The following is a 17,464-nucleotide window of genomic DNA, read 5'->3' as shown; positions in this document are numbered from 1 at the left end:
ATCTAAGGAATTAGTCCACTGGGCCACCAGGATGGAGCTAGCATGCCATGTTTTTTAATTCATACAGAGCTGTTCATTTTAGTCTATTCAAACAGACTCCATTTCAAAGGAAACTCATTAACATCAGGTGTGGCCAATTAGTGGACGCGGCCAACACACCTGAACACATTTAACAAGATAGAGGATAGAAAGACCCCTTGTTGACCCTGAGAACAGAATGTATATGTTTTAAAAATAATTCTTAAAACATTCTTTGAACGTTACTAATGTTTTCTTGTGGTTTTTATGGAAAGTCTTCTTAATGTTCCGAGAACATGACTTTAAATTGAACCATGAGAAAACCTACAGAAAACGTTATGCTGAAGTACTGAAATTCAAATCTAATCTAATCAAACCAAATCAAATTGTATTTGTCACATACACATGGTTAGCAGATGTTAATGCGAGTGTAGCGAAATCTGCCCAGCAGCTAGCCAGCTAGCAAACGTCCACCGTCTACCGAATAGCAGCACTGTATAAACTATTACACTCAACTGAACGACTTGATTAGTGTAGTGTTAGCTAGCTACATAGTTGTCTTTGCTGTCTTCGTATCCAAGATAATTGTGTAGTTTAGAGTGTGTAGTCTTAGAGTGATTATCTTAATTTACCGAGGTTAGCTAGCCAGCTATTTGTCGTCCTTAACGTAGGAGACACTGCTAGCTAGCCAACAGCTAGCCAACGTCTACCGAATAGAACTTCCGCACTCAACAACCCGGTCGCATTCCGCTTCGCTCCACAGGTAGTATCACATTTTCATTTAATTTCATTACAGCACAACGGTTTGATTTGTTTGATCGTAGCTAGCTACATAGCTAGCTACATAGCCGTCTTTGTATCAAAGATAATTGTGTAGTCTAGAGCGATTTTCTAGGTTAGCTAGCCAGCTATTGTCATTCTTTTAACGCAACGTAACGTAATCAACACTCCTAGCTAGCCAGCTAGCCCCCGAATAGCAGCACTGTAGAAACTATTACACTCAACGGAACGACTTGATTAGTGTAGTGTCAACAACGCAGCCACTGCCAGCTAGCCTACAAAGTCAACAACGCAGCCACTGCCAACTAGCCTACTTCAGCAGTACTGTATCATTTGAATCATTTTAGTCAATAAGATTCTTGCTACGTAAGCTTAACTTTCTGAACATTCGAGATGTGTAGTCCACTTGTCATTCCAATCTCCTTGCATTAGCGTAGCCTCTTCTGTAGCCTGTCAACTATGTGTCTGTCTATCCCTGTTCTCTCCTCTCTGCACAGACCATACAAACGCTCCACACCGCGTGGCCGGCCACCCTAATCTGGTGGTCCCAGCGCGCACGACCCACGTGGAGTTCCATCTGGTAGCCTCTGGAACTGCCGATCTGCGGCCAACAAGGCAGAGTTCATCTCAGCCTATGCCTCCCTCCAGTCCCTCGACTTCTTGGCACTGACGGAAACATGGATCACCACAGATAACACTGCTACTCCTACTGCTCTCTCTTCGTCCGCCCACGTGTTCTCGCACACCCCGAGAGCTTCTGGTCAGCGGGGTGGTGGCACCGGGATCCTCATCTCTCCCAAGTGGTCATCTCTCTTTCTCCCCGTACCCATCTGTCTATCGCCTCCTTTGAATTCCATGCTGTCACAGTTACCAGCCCTTTCAAGCTTAACATCCTTATCATTTATCGCCCTCCAGGTCCCTCGGAGAGTTCATCAATGAGCTTGATGTCTTGATAAGCTCCTTTCCTGAGGACGGCTCACCTCTCACAGTTCTGGGCGACTTTAACCTCCCCACGTCTACCTTTGACTCATTCCTCTCTGCCTCCTTCTTTCCACTCCTCTCCTCTTTTGACCTCACCCTCTCACCTTCCACCCCTACTCACAAGGCAGGCAATACGCTCGACCTCATCTTTACTAGATGCTGTTCTTCCACTAACCTCATTGCAACTCCCCTCCAAGTCTCCGACCACTACCTTGTATCCTTTTCCCTCTCGCTCTCATCCAACACTTCCCACACTGCCCCTACTCGGATGGTATCGCGCCGTCCCAACCTTCGCTCTCTCTCCCCCGCTACTCTCTCCTCTTCCATCCTATCATCTCTTCCCTCTGCTCAAACCTTCTCCAACCTATCTCCTGATTCTGCCTCCTCAACCCTCCTCTCCTCCCTTGCTGCATCCTTTGACTCTCTATGTCCCCTATCCTCCAGGCCGGCTCGGTCCTCCCCTCCCGCTCCGTGGCTCGACGACCCATTGCGAGCTCACAGAACAGGGCTCCGGGCAGCCGAGCGGAAATGGAGGAAAACTCGCCTCCCTGCGGACCTGGCATCCTTTCACTCCCTCCTCTCTACATTTTCCTCCTCTGTCTCTGCTGCTAAAGCCACTTTCTACCACTCTAAATTCCAAGCATCTGCCTCTAACCCTAGGAAGCTCTTTGCCACCTTCTCCTCCCTCCTGAATCCTCCCCCCTCCTCCCTCTCTGCAGATGACTTCGTCAACCATTTTGAAAAGAAGGTCGACGACATCCGATCCTCGTTTGCTAAGTCAAACGACACCGCTGGTTCTGCTCACACTGCCCTACCCTGTGCTCTGGCCTCTTTCTCCCCTCTCTCTCCAGATGAAATCTCGCGTCTTGTGACGGCCGGCCGCCCAACAACCTGCCCGCTTGACCCTATCCTCCTCTCTTCTCCAGACCATTTCCGGAGACCTTCTCCCTTACCTCACCTCGCTCATCAACTCATCCCTGACCGCTGGCTACGTCCCTTCCGTCTTCAAGAGAGCGAGAGTTGCACCCCTTCTGAAAAAGCCTACACTCGATCCCTCCGATGTCAACAACTACAGACCAGTATCCCTTCTTTCTTTTCTCTCCAAAACTCTTGAACGTGCCGTCCTTGGCCAGCTCTCCCGCTATCTCTCTCAGAATTACCTTCTTGATCCGAATCAGTCAGGTTTCAAGACTAGTCATTCAACTGAGACTGCTCTTCTCTGTATCACGGAGGCGCTCCGCACTGCTAAAGCTAACTCTCTCTCCTCTGCTCTCATCCTTCTAGACCTATCGGCTGCCTTCGATACTGTGAACCATCAGATCCTCCTCTCCACCCTCTCCGAGTTGGGCATCTCCGGCGCGGCCCACGCTTGGATTGCGTCCTACCTGACAGGACGCTCCTACCAGGTGGCGTGGCGAGAATCTGTCTCCTCACCACGCGCTCTCACCACTGGTGTCCCCAGGGCTCTGTTCTAGGCCCTCTCCTATTCTCGCTATACACCAAGTCACTTGGCTCTGTCATAACCTCACATGGTCTCTCCTATCATTGCTATGCAGACGACACACAATTAATCTTCTCCTTTCCCCCTTCTGATGACCAGGTGGCGAATCGCATCTCTGCATGTCTGGCAGACATATCAGTGTGAATGACGGATCACCACCTCAAGCTGAACCTCGGCAAGACGGAGCTGCTCTTCCTCCCGGGAAGGACTGCCCGTTCCATGATCTCGCCATCACGGTTGACAACTCCATTGTGTCCTCCCAGAGCCTCCCAGACCGCTAAGAACCTTAGGCGTGATCCTGGCAGGTCCTAATCCAGGCACTTGTCCTGTCTGGATTACTGCACCTGCCTGTGCCATTAAACCCCTACAACTCATCCAGAACGCCGCAGCCCGTCTGGTGTTCAACCTTCCCAAGTTCTCTCACGTCACCCCGCTCCTCCGCTCTCTCCACTGGCTTCCAGTTGAAGCTCGCATCCGCTACAAGACCATGGTGCTTGCCTACGGAGCTGTGAGGGGAACGGCACCTCAGTACCTCCAGGCTCTGATCTGGCCCTACACCCAAACAAGGGCACTGCGTTCATCCACCTCTGGCCTGCTCGCCTCCCTACCACTGAGGAAGTACAGTTCCCGCTCAGCCCAGTCAAAACTGTTCGCTGCTCTGGCCCCCCAATGGTGGAACAAACTCCCTCACGACGCCAGGACAGCGGAGTCAATCACCACCTTCCGGAGACACCTGAAACCCCACCTCTTTAAGGAATACCTAGGATAGGATAAAGTAATCTTTCTCACCCCCCCCCCCTTAAAAGATTTAGATGCACTATCGTTCTCTAATTCTCTCCTTCTCTCTTTCTTTCTCTCTCTCGGAGGACCTGAGCCCTAGGACCATGCCCCAGGACTACCTGACATGATGACTCCTTGCTGTCCCCAGTCCACCTGGCCATGCTGCTGCTCCAGTTTCAACTGGCCTGGGCCCTAGGACCATGTCCCAGGACTACCTGACATGATGACTCCTTGCTGTCCCCAGTCCACCTGGCCATGCTGCTGCTCCAGTTTCAACTGTTCTGCCTTACTATTATTCAACCATGCTGGTCATTTATGAACATTTGAACATCTTGGCCACGTTCTGTTATAATCTCCACCCGGCACAGCCAGAAGAGGACTGGCCACCCCACATATGCTCTCTCTAATTCTCTCTTTCTTTCTCTCTCTCGGAGGACCTGAGCCCTAGGACCGTGCCCTAGGACTACCTGACATGATGGCTCCTTGCTGTCCCCAGTCCACCTGACTGTGCTGCTGCTCCAGTTTCAACTGTTCTGCCTTATTATTATTCGACCATGCTGGTCATTTATGAACATTTGAACATCTTGGTCATGTTCTGTTATAATCTCTACCCGGCACAGCCAGAAGAGGACTGGCCACCCCACATAGCCCGGTTCCTCTCTAGGTTTCTTCCTAGGTTTTGGCCTTTCTAGGGAGTTTTTCCTAGCCACCGTGCTTTTACACCTGCATTGTTTGCTGTTTGGGGTTTTAGGCTGGGTTTCTGTACAGCACTTTGAGATATCAGCTGATGTACGAAGGGCTATATAAATTAATTTGATTTGATTTGATTTATTGTAAAGTGGCTGTTCCACTGGATGTCATAAGGTGAATGCACCAATTTGTAAGTCGCTCTGGATAAGAGCGTCTGCTAAATGACTTAAATGTAAATGTAAATGAAATGCTTGTGCTTCTAGTTCCGACAATGCAGTAATAACCAACAAGTAATCTAACTAACAATTCCAAAACTACTGTCTTATACACAGTGTAAGGGGATAAAGAATATGTACATAAGGCTATATGAATGAGTGATGGTACAGAGCAGCATAGGCAAGATACAGTAGATGGTATCGAGTACAGTATATACATATGAGATGAGTATGTAAACAAAGTGGCATATTTAAAGTGGCAAGTGATACATGTATTTCATAAGGATGCAGTCGATGATACAGAGTACAGTATATACGTATGCATATGAGATGAATAATGTAGGGTAAGTAACATTATATAAGGTAGCATTGTTTAAAGTGGCTAGTGATATATTTACATCATTTCCCATCAATTCCCATTATTAAAGTGGCTGGAGTTGAGTCAGTGTCAGTGTCAGTGTCAGTGTGTTGGCAGCAGCCACTCAATGTTAGTGGTGGCTGTTTAACAGTCTGATGGCCTTGAGATAGAAGCTGTTTTTCAGTCTCTCGGTCCCAGCTTTGATGCACCTGTACTGACCTCGCCTTCTGGATGATAGCGGGGTGAACAGGCAGTGGCTCGGGTGGTTGACGTCCTTGATGATCTTTATGGCCTTCCTGTAACATCGGGTGGTGTAGGTGTCCTGGAGGGCAGGTAGTTTGCCCCCGGTGATGCGTTGTGCAGACCTCACTACCCTCTGGAGAGCCTTACGGTTGTGGGCGGAGCAGTTGCCGTACCAGGCAGTGATACAGCCCGCCAGGATGCTCTCGATTGTGCATCTGTAGAAGTTTGTGAGTGCTTTTGGTGACAAGCCGAATTTCTTCAGCCTCCTGAGGTTGAAGAGGCGCTGCTGCGCCTTCTTCATGATGCTGTCTGTGTGAGTGGACCAATTCAGTTTGTCTGTGATGTGTATGCCGAGGAACTTAAAACTTGCTACCCTCTCCACTACTGTTCCATCGATGTGGATAGGGGGGTGTTCCCTCTGCTGTTTCCTGAAGTCCACAATCATCTCCTTAGTTTTGTTGACGTTGAGTGTGAGGTTATTTTCCTGACACCACACTCCGAGGGCCCTCACCTCCTCCCTGTAGGCCGTCTCGTCGTTGTTGGTAATCAAGCCTACCACTGTTGTGTCGTCCGCAAACTTGATGATTGAGTTGGAGGCGTGCGTGGCCACGCAGTCGTGGGTGAACAGGGCGTACAGGAGAGGGCTCAGAACGCACCCTTGTGGGGCCCCAGTGTTGAGGATCAGCAGGGTGGAGATGTTGTTGCCTACCCTCACCACCTGGGGGCGGCCCGTCAGGAAGTCCAGTACCCAGTTGCACAGGGCGGGGTCGAGACCCAGGGTCTCGAGCTTGATGATGAGCTTGGAGGGTACTATGGTGTTGAATGCCGAGCTGTAGTCGATGAACAGCATTCTCACATAGGTATTCCTCTTGTCCAGATGGGTTAGGGCAGTGTGCAGTGTGGTTGAGATTGCATCGTCTGTGGACCTATTTGGGCGGTAAGCAAATTGGAGTGGGTCTAGGGTGTCAGGTAGGGTGGAGGTGATATGGTCCTTGACTAGTCTCTCAAAGCACTTCATGATGACGGAAGTGAGTGCTACGGGGCGGTAGTCGTTTAGCTCAGTTACCTTAGCTTTCTTGGGAACAGGACGATGGTGGCCCTCTTGAAGCATGTGGGAACAACAGACTGGGATAGGGATTGATTGAATATGTCCGTAAACACACCGGCCAGCTGGTCTGCGCATGCTCTGAGGGCGCGGCTGGGGATGCCGTCTGGGCCTGCAGCCTTGCGAGGGTTAACACGTTTAAATGTCTTACTCACCTCGGCTGCAGTGAAGGAGAGTCCGCATGTTTTCGTTGCAGGCCGTGTCAGTGGCACTGTATTGTCCTCAAAGCGGGCAAAAAAGTTATTTAGTCTGCCTGGGAGCAAGACATCCTGGTCCGTGACTGGGCTGGATTTCATCTTGTAGTCCGTGATTGACTGTAGACCCTGCCACATGCCTCTTGTGTCTGAGCCGGTGAATTGAGATTCTACTTTGTCTCTGTACTGATGCTTAGCTTGTTTGATAGCCTTGCGGAGGGAATAGCTGCACTGTTTGTATTCGGTCATGTTACCAGTCACCTTGCCCTGATTAAAAGCATTGGTTTGCGCTTTCAGTTTCACGCGAATGCTGCCATCAATCCACGGTTTCTGGTTAGGGAATGTTTTAATCGTTGCTATGGGAACGACATCTTCAACGCACGTTCTAATGAACTCGCACACCGAATCAGCGTATTCGTCAATATTCCCATTCCCACTTCCCATTCCCATACCATTGTTTCTTAATATACTTGGAACAATTTGAGAACATAGAACCACTTTACTTTAAATAGAACCATGAGGAAACCCGTAGGAAATGTTATGCTGAAGTACTGAAGTACTGAAATTCCCACAGAAGAACGTTGTTTCTCAATGTTCTCTGAACTATTTGAGAACATTCCCAATGCCAAACCAGTTGGAGAACGTTTCTGAAACATTACCAAAAGTTAAATTAAATATAACCAGGTTTGAACTTTTAGGAAATGTTCTGTTAAAGAAATGAAATACCAAGAAAATTGTTTTTTTTCCAAGCTCCTTAAATGTGCTGAGAGTGTTCCAAGGCCAAGCAACTATCCTGAACCATTCCCAGAACGTTGTGGGAAGGTTGTATGCAAAATAACCAGAGGACAACCATGCTCTCACCAAGCGCTAAGAAACATGGTTCTCAGAACATTATGTGCTAGCTGGGTAAGACGCTTATAAGACCTTAGAGGCTTTTGAGGATGTACAGTATGTGTTTATGTATATACATGTGAATCTTGTTCCTTATATATTCTAAAGCTGTGTGTGTGTGCGTGCGTGTGTGCCTACATGCGTGCGTGGACAATTTGCCTCCCTGTGCATGTCAACAGGTATACATGGGTATTCTCTTCCCTATTTCCTAGTAAGGATACAGGATCAGAAGTGGATGATGGCAGTGGTGTGCACAGCAGAAAAAGAGGGAGGGGATGGGGCAGAACGAAAGAGAAAGCCAGATGAGATTCACTGGTCTACTGACTGCCTGTGTTTCTGTTAGAGGAGGTGCAACAAGAGAGAGTGTCTATTAGTGTGTGAAGGAGAGAGATGACGAGAGGACAGAGTAAAATAAGGTATAGAGAGTGCGCAAGAAGGAGAATGAACAGAGTAATTGATTGTTAATAAACAGTGAGAAGTGGAGAGAAGCAGGGGGCTCTCGCTTTCGGTGGAAGAGAGAGAGAGAGACAAAAGAGAAAGAGGAAAGGGAGGTAGAGAAAGAGAGAGTAGAGGGTGGGAGAGAGAGAGAGACAAAGAAACAGAAACAGGGAGAGAGGGATGAGAGAGCGATAGAGAATGGCAAAGACTGTGTGATAGAGAGAGAGAGTACAGACTCAGATAACGGAAGTGGCGTGCGCATCCTGCTCTCCTGCTGGGACTAGATGAGACTTCAGACTGATCTGTGAGGAGAGAAGAACAGAGAGATACACGACCTAACTTGATGACTCGAAGCTGACAGTGAGTTACAACACCTTAGCTTGATCCGCGGTGAGAGGAATAACTACCCACACTACAGAGAAGGAAGGAGCTAAAGAGAAAGATTAGCAGCCTTACTTGGGATAAAGAGGAAGAAGGAAGACTATAAACCTGAGACTGAGGTAAATGCCACTGATAACCAACTGACCTGTAGCTGAGTGCTGAGGCAGGATCCAGGAGAAACATCTGTTGAAGTGCAGACTGCAGAGTCACGTTGGTCTGACTCGCCCTCCTCTCAGCTCTGTCTGTTGGGGGATGGAGTGACTTCATCGTTCTGTCTTCATCGTTGGACAACATGCCTGTGATGAAGGGCCTCCTGGCCCCCCAGAACACCTTCCTGGACACCATCGCCAACCACTTTGATGGCACCCGTAAGTATGCCCTTTACTCAAGCCTTTCTGCCTTTGTGCCACCCTCCGTGCCCACCTAATTGGGATGCCTGCAGTGTTACAATGGGTTTGATTGATTGTAATTTACTGGTGAGGTAATTTACAAGTTGTGAACAAGTTGTGTTTAATACATTGTGACTTTTCATTGTAGGATTTCCACTTTGATTTTGTGTCAGCGGGTCAATGAAAATATGACCACCTTTAAGTTTTAGCTTTGATTTTGTGCAGGATTCAATTCATATCGCCAAAGTATTGCTGAAGATCAGTGTTATAGCTCGATTTAAAGGCAATGTCCCTGCGTTCGTGGAGACTGCAAATGCTGCGGGCTCAATTGGCAGCTACCTTGACATTTTATTAACTCAGAACTACAGCGATACAGATTTAAATATATTTATGACTATCTCATTCAAATCGCATGGTGTCAAGCATTAGAACCATCGAGAAGCAAAACTTTTTTGGGGGGAGGGGGCTGCTGTGGGATTAACACAAATTCTCGAAGATGTTGGGGGGTGGGTTATGAACTGGCATATGGAATTGTTTTAAGATGGTCCTACCATGGATCATTTAGCTATTTGATTTAACATTTCAGAACCCTTTAGGTATACCAAAAATATATTTTAAAAGTATTTGAGAAAATATTGAATTTGGCCTTCAGTACCAAATACCACAGAAACACATTGAATAACACATCCATCAATGGCTAAAAAGACAGTAAAAAAAATGAAATCCTAAGGAATAAGGTTTTGAAGTGTCGGTCCTATATCTAGGAGAAATAACAAAGATCCGTCTTGTCGTGGGCCAGGCACGATATCTGCCAGGCACGCAGAGATGTGTGTCTCCACCTGGGTGTCAGAAGGGGCTGAAGAAGAAAAGGAGTTCAATGTCATCTGCATAGCAATGATAGGAGAGACCATGTGAGGATATGACGGAGCCGAGTGACTTGGTGTGTATGCAGGGTCGGGTAGATTACTTTCTAAATGTAATCCTTTACAGTTACCAGTTACCTGTCCAAAATTGTAATCAGTAACGTAACTTTTGGATTACCCAAACTCAGTAACGGAATCGGATTACATTCAGTTACTTTTAGATTACTTTCCCCTTAAGAGGCATTAGAGGCATTCATTGGAGGCATTTATTGGACTCCAGGTGAGTCCAATGAATTACTGAAGAGTGTGACGAGGGAAAAAGGTGTGCGTAATGATGGTAGCAGGAGTGCGTGGTGCTGGGCAGCCTGGCGCCCTCTAGTGCCCGGGAGGGAGAGTGGGAGCAGGCGTGACAGAATAATATGATTCAATAAATATTACAAAACGAACTCTTATACACTGCAGATGATGCAGAATATGATATATTCCGGTACAAGAGTAAGATAAAATGCAGTATTTACCCATCTAAAGTATCGTTGGACCCACGATGGATTTCAACAGCTCTCCGATGTAATTGCTTGCTCTCTTACACACTGTGCATGCACAATCTTATAACCTCTCTCACACATTATTTAAGGATCTCTTAAAGGGACTGTGCCATCTAGTGGATATAAATGAATACAGCTACGTGTTTTTAACACCTGGCTACATATAGAGAGAAGAGGTGAGGGCCTAGAACCAAGCCCTGGGGGACACCAATAGTGAGAGTAAGTGGTGTAGACATAGGTCCTCTCCACGTCAACTGGTAGGAGTGGCCTCCCAGGTAGGATGCAATCCAAGAGTGTGCAGACCCTGAGACACCCAGCCCTGAGAGGGTGGAGAGGATGATCTGATGGTTCACGGTGTAGAAGGCAGCAGATAGATCGAGGAGGATGAGAACAGAGGAGAGAGAGTCAGCTTTGGAAGAGCGAAAAGCCTCCGTGACACAGAGGAGAGCAGTCTCAGTTGAGTGACCCGTCTTGAAGCCTTGACTGGCTTGACACTAATTGCTAATTGCCTAGCTGAGGTGAAGAGCACACCTCCCGGTACTAATTGCTGATTGCATAGGAGAGGAGGTTAACCACTCCCCCTCCAATACAGCCACTGATTACCAAAACAATAACAGTCACAAATTGCCCTGCCCTTTATTCCTGGTTGATGTGTCAACAATCAGCTGCAAGTCATTTTTTAAAGTTTAACCTTTGTTGAACTAGGCAAGTCAGTTAAGAACAAATTCTTATTTACAATAACAGCCTAGGAACACTGGGTTAACTACCATGTTCAGGGGCAGAACAACAGATTTTTACCTTGGCAGCTCAGGGATTTGATATAGCAAACTTTTGGTTACTGGCCCAACGCTCTAACCACTAGGCTACCTGCCGCCCCAGGTATCCTAGTGGCTGCTGAGCAGTCAGCAGTTCATACACTAAGTAGGCTACTGGAAATACAGACAGCACTTAAAGTAAATGGCCCTAGCTAGCAAAAATACAGTACTAAAAAAACACTAGATGAAGACAAAATTATACTTATTACTACTAGCGATGTTAGGAGTCAACTAGCTATAGATTGAAGCTACACCACTGCATGGCAAAGCAAATAATGAACCACTGAAAACACTACCTAGATTTGAATTTAGTTCAACTACCTCTTAGTCCAACTATCACTCCACTACTACTACAAAATGTAATTAAATTACTAGTAGAACTATATGTAGTTCACCACTCCCCAGCACTGTGTGTACGTGGTACTGGAGAGGGGCAGCCAGTCAAACTGTGTGTAAGTGGTACTGGAGAGGGGCAGCCAGTCAAACTGTGTGTAAGTGGTACTGGAGAGGGGCAGCCGGTCAACACTGTGTGTAAGTGGTACTGGAGAGGAGCAGCCAGTCAACACTGTGTGTAAGTGGTACTGGAGAGGGGCAGCCAGTCAACACTGTGTGTAAGTGGTACTGGAGAGGGGCAGCCAGTCAACACTGTGTGTAAGTGATACTGGAGAGGGACAGCCAGTCAAACTGTGTGTAAGTGGTACTGGAGAGGGGCACCCAGTCAAACTGTGTGTAAGTGGTACTGGAGAGGGGCAGCCAGTCAAGACAGTGTGTAAGTGGTACTGGAGAGGGGCAGCCAGTCAACACTGTGTGTAAGTGGTACTGGAGAGGGGCAGCCAGTCAACACTGTGTGTACATGGTACTGGAGAGGGGCAGCCAGTCAACACTGTGTGTAAGTGGTACTGGAGAGGGGCAGCCAGTCAACACTGTGTGTACATGGTACTGGAGAGGGGCAGCCAGTCAACACTGTGTGTAAGTGGTACTGGAGAGGGGCAGCCAGTCAACACTGTGTGTACATGGTACTGGAGAGGGGCAGCCAGTCAACACTGTGTGTAAGTGGTACTGGAGAGGGGCAGCCAGTCAAACTGTGTGTACGTGGTACTGGAGATGGGCAGCCAGTCAAGACAGTGTGTAAGTGGTACTGGAGAGGGGCAGCCAGTCAAGACAGTGTGTAAGTGGTACTGGAGAGGGGCAGCCAGTCAACACTGTGTGTACATGGTACTGGAGAGGGGCAGCCAGTCAACACTGTGTGTAAGTGGTACTGGAGAGGAGCAGCCAGTCAAAACTGTGTGTACGTGGTACTGGAGAGGGGCAGCCAGTCAATACTGTGTGTAAGTGGTACTGGAGAGGGGCAGCCAGTCAAACTGTGTGTAAGTGGTACTGGAGAGGGGCAGCCAGTCAACACTGTGTGTACTGGAGAGGGTGCAACCAGTCAAGACAGTAATTCAGGCTGTGACAGTGATGGAGTGAGTGGTGAGAGCTCAGCAGAGGAGGAGTGGGTGTGCTGTTGTTTTGGATTGAAGTGCCACTTGTTGGGCTGTTGTGTGTTTGCTGTCTCTGTTGCTCCTCATTAAAGTGATACTTCGGGATTTTGGCAATTGAATTTTTTTATTTTTTACCTTTATTTAACCAGGCAAGTCAGTTAAGAACACATTCTTATTTTCAATGACGGCCTGGGAACAGTGGGTTAACTGCCTGTTCAGGGGCAGAACGACAGATTTGTACCTTGTCAGCTCGGGGGTTTGAACTCACAACCTTCCGGTTACTAGTCCAACGCTCTAGGCTACCACTAGGCTACGCTGCCGCCCCCAATGAAGCGAGCCAATGTTAACTTGTGTCAGTGCAAAACCAGACACTTACAGTCATTGCGCTAACGCTAGTTAGCAACTCCCTTCAAACTGCACGCAGAGGCATACAAATCTGGGGAAGTAGATAAAGGTCTTCATTTCCTCCTGAAGTATCCCTTTAAGACTTCAGTACCTGTATCCCTATTTCCCCTTTCTTTTAGCTCACTCACAACCTAAAAGCTCTTTTATTATTAGTCATACGTGTTCACAGTTCATGTATTCTGTTTGTTAATCTATTAAGCACCTCTGCATTTGACCATAGGATATACACTGAGTGCACAAAACATTAGGAACACCTGCTCTTTCCATGACATAGACTGACCAGGTGAATCCAGGTGAAAGCCAGGATGCCTTATTTATGTCACTTGTTAATTAAATCCACTTCAATCAGTGTAGATGAAGGGGAGGAGACAGGCTAAAGAACGATGTTTAAGCCTTGAGACAATTGAGACAGTGATTGTGTACAGTGGCAAGAACAAGTATGTGGAATTATCTGGATTTCTGCATAAATTGGTCATAAATTAGATCTGATCTTATTCTAAGTCACAATAACAGACAAACACAGTCTGCTTAAACTAATAACACACAAATGATTATCATTTAAACACTTACAGGGTAGGTTGGAAAATGTATGTGAACCCCAAAAGCTAATTGGAGTCAGGAGTAAGCTAACCTGGAGTTCAATCATTGAGACGAGATTGGAGATGTTGGTTAGAGCTGCCCTGACATATAAAAACATACATTCTTGCTATTCACAAGAAGCATTGCCTAATGTGAACCATGCCTCAAACAAAAGAGATCTCAGAAGACCCAAGATTAAGAAATGTTGACTTGCATAAAGCTGGAAAGGGTTACAAAAGTATCTCTAAAAGCCTTGATGTTCATCAGTCCATGGTAAGACAAATTGTCTATAAATGGAGGAAGTTCAGCACTGTTGCTACTCTCCCTAGGAGTGGCCGTCCTGCAAAGATGACTGCTACAGTACAGCGCAAAATGCTCAATGAGGTTAAGAAGAATCCTAGAGTGTCAGCTAAAGACTGGAACATGCCAACATCTCTGTTGACGAGTCTATGATACGTTAAACACTACATTTGATTGGTGTTCATGGTAGGACACCACGGAAGAAGCCACTGATGTCCAAAAAAAACAAGTTCGCAAAAGAGCATCTGGATGTTCCACAGTGCAACTGGCAAAAATATTCTGTGGACAGATGAAACTAAAGTTGAGTTGTTTGGAAGGAACACAACACTATGTGTGGAGAAAAAAAGGCACAGCACACCAACATCAAAACCTCATCCCAACTATAAAGTATGGTGGAGGAGCATCATGGTTTGGGACTGCTTTGTTGTCTCAGGGCCTTGGACAGCTTGCTATCATCAACAGAAAAATGAATTCCCAAGTTTATCAAGACATTTTGCAGGAGAATGTAAGGCTATCTGTCCGACAATTGAACTTCAATAGAAGTTGGGCGATGCAACAGGACAACGACCCAAAACACAAAAGTAAATCAACAACAGAATGGCTTCAACAGAAGAAAATATGCCTTCAGGAGTGGCTCAGTCAGAGTCATGACCTCTACCCGATTGAGATGCTGTGGCATGACCTCAAAAGAGCGGTTCACACCAGACTTCCCAAGAATGTTGCTGATCTGAAACAGTTTTGTAAAGAAGAATGGTCCAAAATTCCTCTTGACCGTTGTGCAGGTCTGATCCACAACTACAGAAAACTTTGGTTGAGGTTATTGCTGCCAAAGGAGGGTCAACCAGTTATTAAATCCGAGGGTTCACATACTTTTTCCACCCTGCACTGTGAATGTTTATACGGTGTGTTGAGTAAAGACATGACAACCTATAATTGTTGGTGTGTTATTAGTTTAAGCAAACTGTGTTTTGTCTATTGTTGTGACTTCGATGAAGATCAGATCAAATTTTATGACCAATTTATGCAGAAATCCAGGTCATTGGAAAAGGGCTCAGATACTTTTCTTGCCACTGTATGTGTGCCATTCAGAGGTTGAATGGACATGACAAAAGATCCTTTGAACGGGGTATGGTAGTAGGTGCCAGGCGCACCGTTTTTAGTGTGTCAAGAACTGCAATGCTGCTGGGTTTTTCACTCTCAACAGTTTCCCGTGTGTATCAAAAATGGTCCACCACTCAAAGGACATCCAACCAACTTGACACAACTGTAGGAATCGTTGTAGTCAACATGGGCCAGCGTCCCTGCGGAATGCTTTCGACACCTTGTAGAGTCCTGTTCTGTTCTGACGGCAAAAAGGGGGGGCAACTCAATATTAGGAAGGTGTTCCTAACGCTTTGTACAACAAGTATATGTCACTAATGGACTACTGTCCAAGCTACATGATGCACTTTCCCATGGTCAGATCGGGTCACGCTCTTCTCAGTGGGTTACAAGAAGTGGGACATGACATTATGCTAGCGTGTGGCCGACGATCTGTGTCCTGGCTGAGTTAATGAATTCAGTGTGTCGACAAACACACTCACAGTCTCTCTATTACACACACTGACACTCACACACACACACCAACCTGGACTCAGGAGTAGATGTAACATAGTAAATGTAAACCCAGGACACTCCAATTAGGATGATAAGATATGTTACGTTTCATATGGTATGTATTCATTTGTGGATGTCCATCATCCCATTTCGTATGATATGTTATGATTTACAATTTGTGTGATATGCAATGCATTGCAATTCATACAATATGCTACAGATTTGTAAAATGTATGATATGTACTGAATTCCAATCTGTTGTGGCTAACGTTAGCTAGGGGGCTAGGTGGCTATCGCTAACGTTAGCTCGGTGACTAAGGTGGCACAGCGGTCTAAGGCGGTGTAACTACAGACCCGGGTTCGATCCCAGGCTGTGTCGCAGCCAGCTGAGACTGGAAGACCCATGAGGCGGTGCACAATTGGCCCAGCATCGTCCGTGTTAGGGAAGGGTTTGGCTGGCCGTGATGTCTTTGTACCATCACGCTCTAGCGACGACTGTGGCGGGCTGGTCGCATGCACGCTGCACGCTGACTTCGGTAGCTATTATACGTTGTTTCCTCCAACACATGTGGCTGACTTACAGGTTAAGCGAGCACTGTGTCAAGAAGCAATGCAGCTTGGCTGGATCGTGTTTCGGAGGACGCATGGCTCTCGAACTTCACCTCTCACGAGTCCATATGGGAGTAGCAGCGATGGGACAAGACTTAGACTACCAATTGGGGAGAAAAATGGGTAAAAAGTACAATAAACTAATAAATTAAGGTTATGGGAAGGGTTAGCTAACATGCTAAGTAGTTGCTAATTAGCTAAAATGCTAATGTTGTCCATAATGACATTTAAACATGTTACCTTTGGGTTGCTAGACTTTCGCATTATACACCTGCCTACCCATCCACCCTGACCAACCACCCAACTTTCGTTTTTCCCTTAATAAGTAGACTGCTGTCTCATGTAAGCATACCAAATGTTACATATCATACTAATACGTCTAGTCTATGAGACCAGGCTGCACACACACACCCACACAAATACAGAGTCAGAATAATGTTTTTCACAAGTTTGGTGGTTACAGGCCCTCCGTGTCATGGTGTGGGTGGAGGAGCTGGCCAAAAGCTTTAATGGACAAGACTGAACCGGTCTGGGGGAAGTGGGAGGTGCAGGGAGCCGTGATCCAAAGGGAAGAGATGTAGTCGGAGCTTGAAATGTCTGTAGGGAGCTGATAAAATAGTCCAAAACTTTGACATTCTTCTCTCTGAGTTCTGGGAAGCTTCCTTATTTTTATTTTTTATTGAACCTTTATTTAACTATGCAAATCAGTTAAGAATAAATTATTATTTACAATGATGGCCTACCCTGGCCAAACCCTAACCCTGACCACACTGGGCCAATTGTGCACCTTAGACTGCTGCGCCACTCGGGAGCCCACACAGTGTACAATAGATAATTGACTTCAACCTATGACCTATGACACCAATATTCTAATATCATGCGCGACAACGAGTGGGTGGATTTGCAACATGAAATGTACAGTGGGGCAAAAAAGTATTTAGTCAGCCACCAATTGTGCAAGTACTCCCACTTAAAAAGATGAGAGAGGCTTGTAATTTTCATCATAGGTACACTTCAACTATGACAGACAAAATGAGAAAAACAATCCAGAAAATCACATTGTAGGATTTTTTATGAATTTATTTGCAAATTATGGTGGAAAATAAGTATTTGGTCACCTACATACAAGCAAGATTTCTGGCTCTCACAGACCTGTAACTGTTCTTCTTTAAGAGGCTCCTCTGTCCTCCACTCGTTACCTGTATTAATGGCACCTGTTTGAACTTGTTATCAGTATAAAAGACACATGTCCACAGTCAAACAGTCACACTCCAAACTCCGCTATGGCCAAGACCAAAGAGCTGTCA

General features: G+C 46.5%; 1 protein-coding gene across 1 annotated transcript in view; it reads left to right on the top strand.

Annotated features, from left to right (window-relative positions):
* The first annotated feature begins 8,380 nt into the window (after window positions 1–8,380).
* The window catches only part of LOC118364736 (potassium voltage-gated channel subfamily H member 4), a 35,808-nt gene continuing 26,724 nt past the window's right edge, over window positions 8,381–17,464 (top strand). The window contains exon 1 of the mRNA XM_035746433.2: window positions 8,381–8,943. Coding sequence (XP_035602326.1) covers window positions 8,868–8,943 — 76 coding nt within the window. The 5' untranslated portion in view covers window positions 8,381–8,867. The remainder of the gene's footprint in view (window positions 8,944–17,464) is intronic.

This window comes from Oncorhynchus keta, chromosome 32, assembly GCF_023373465.1.
Source record: "Oncorhynchus keta strain PuntledgeMale-10-30-2019 chromosome 32, Oket_V2, whole genome shotgun sequence".
Classification (NCBI taxonomy): Eukaryota; Metazoa; Chordata; class Actinopteri; order Salmoniformes; family Salmonidae; genus Oncorhynchus; species Oncorhynchus keta.
Note: the sequence above shows the minus strand (reverse complement) of the source record. Positions and strands in the feature narration are given on the sequence as shown.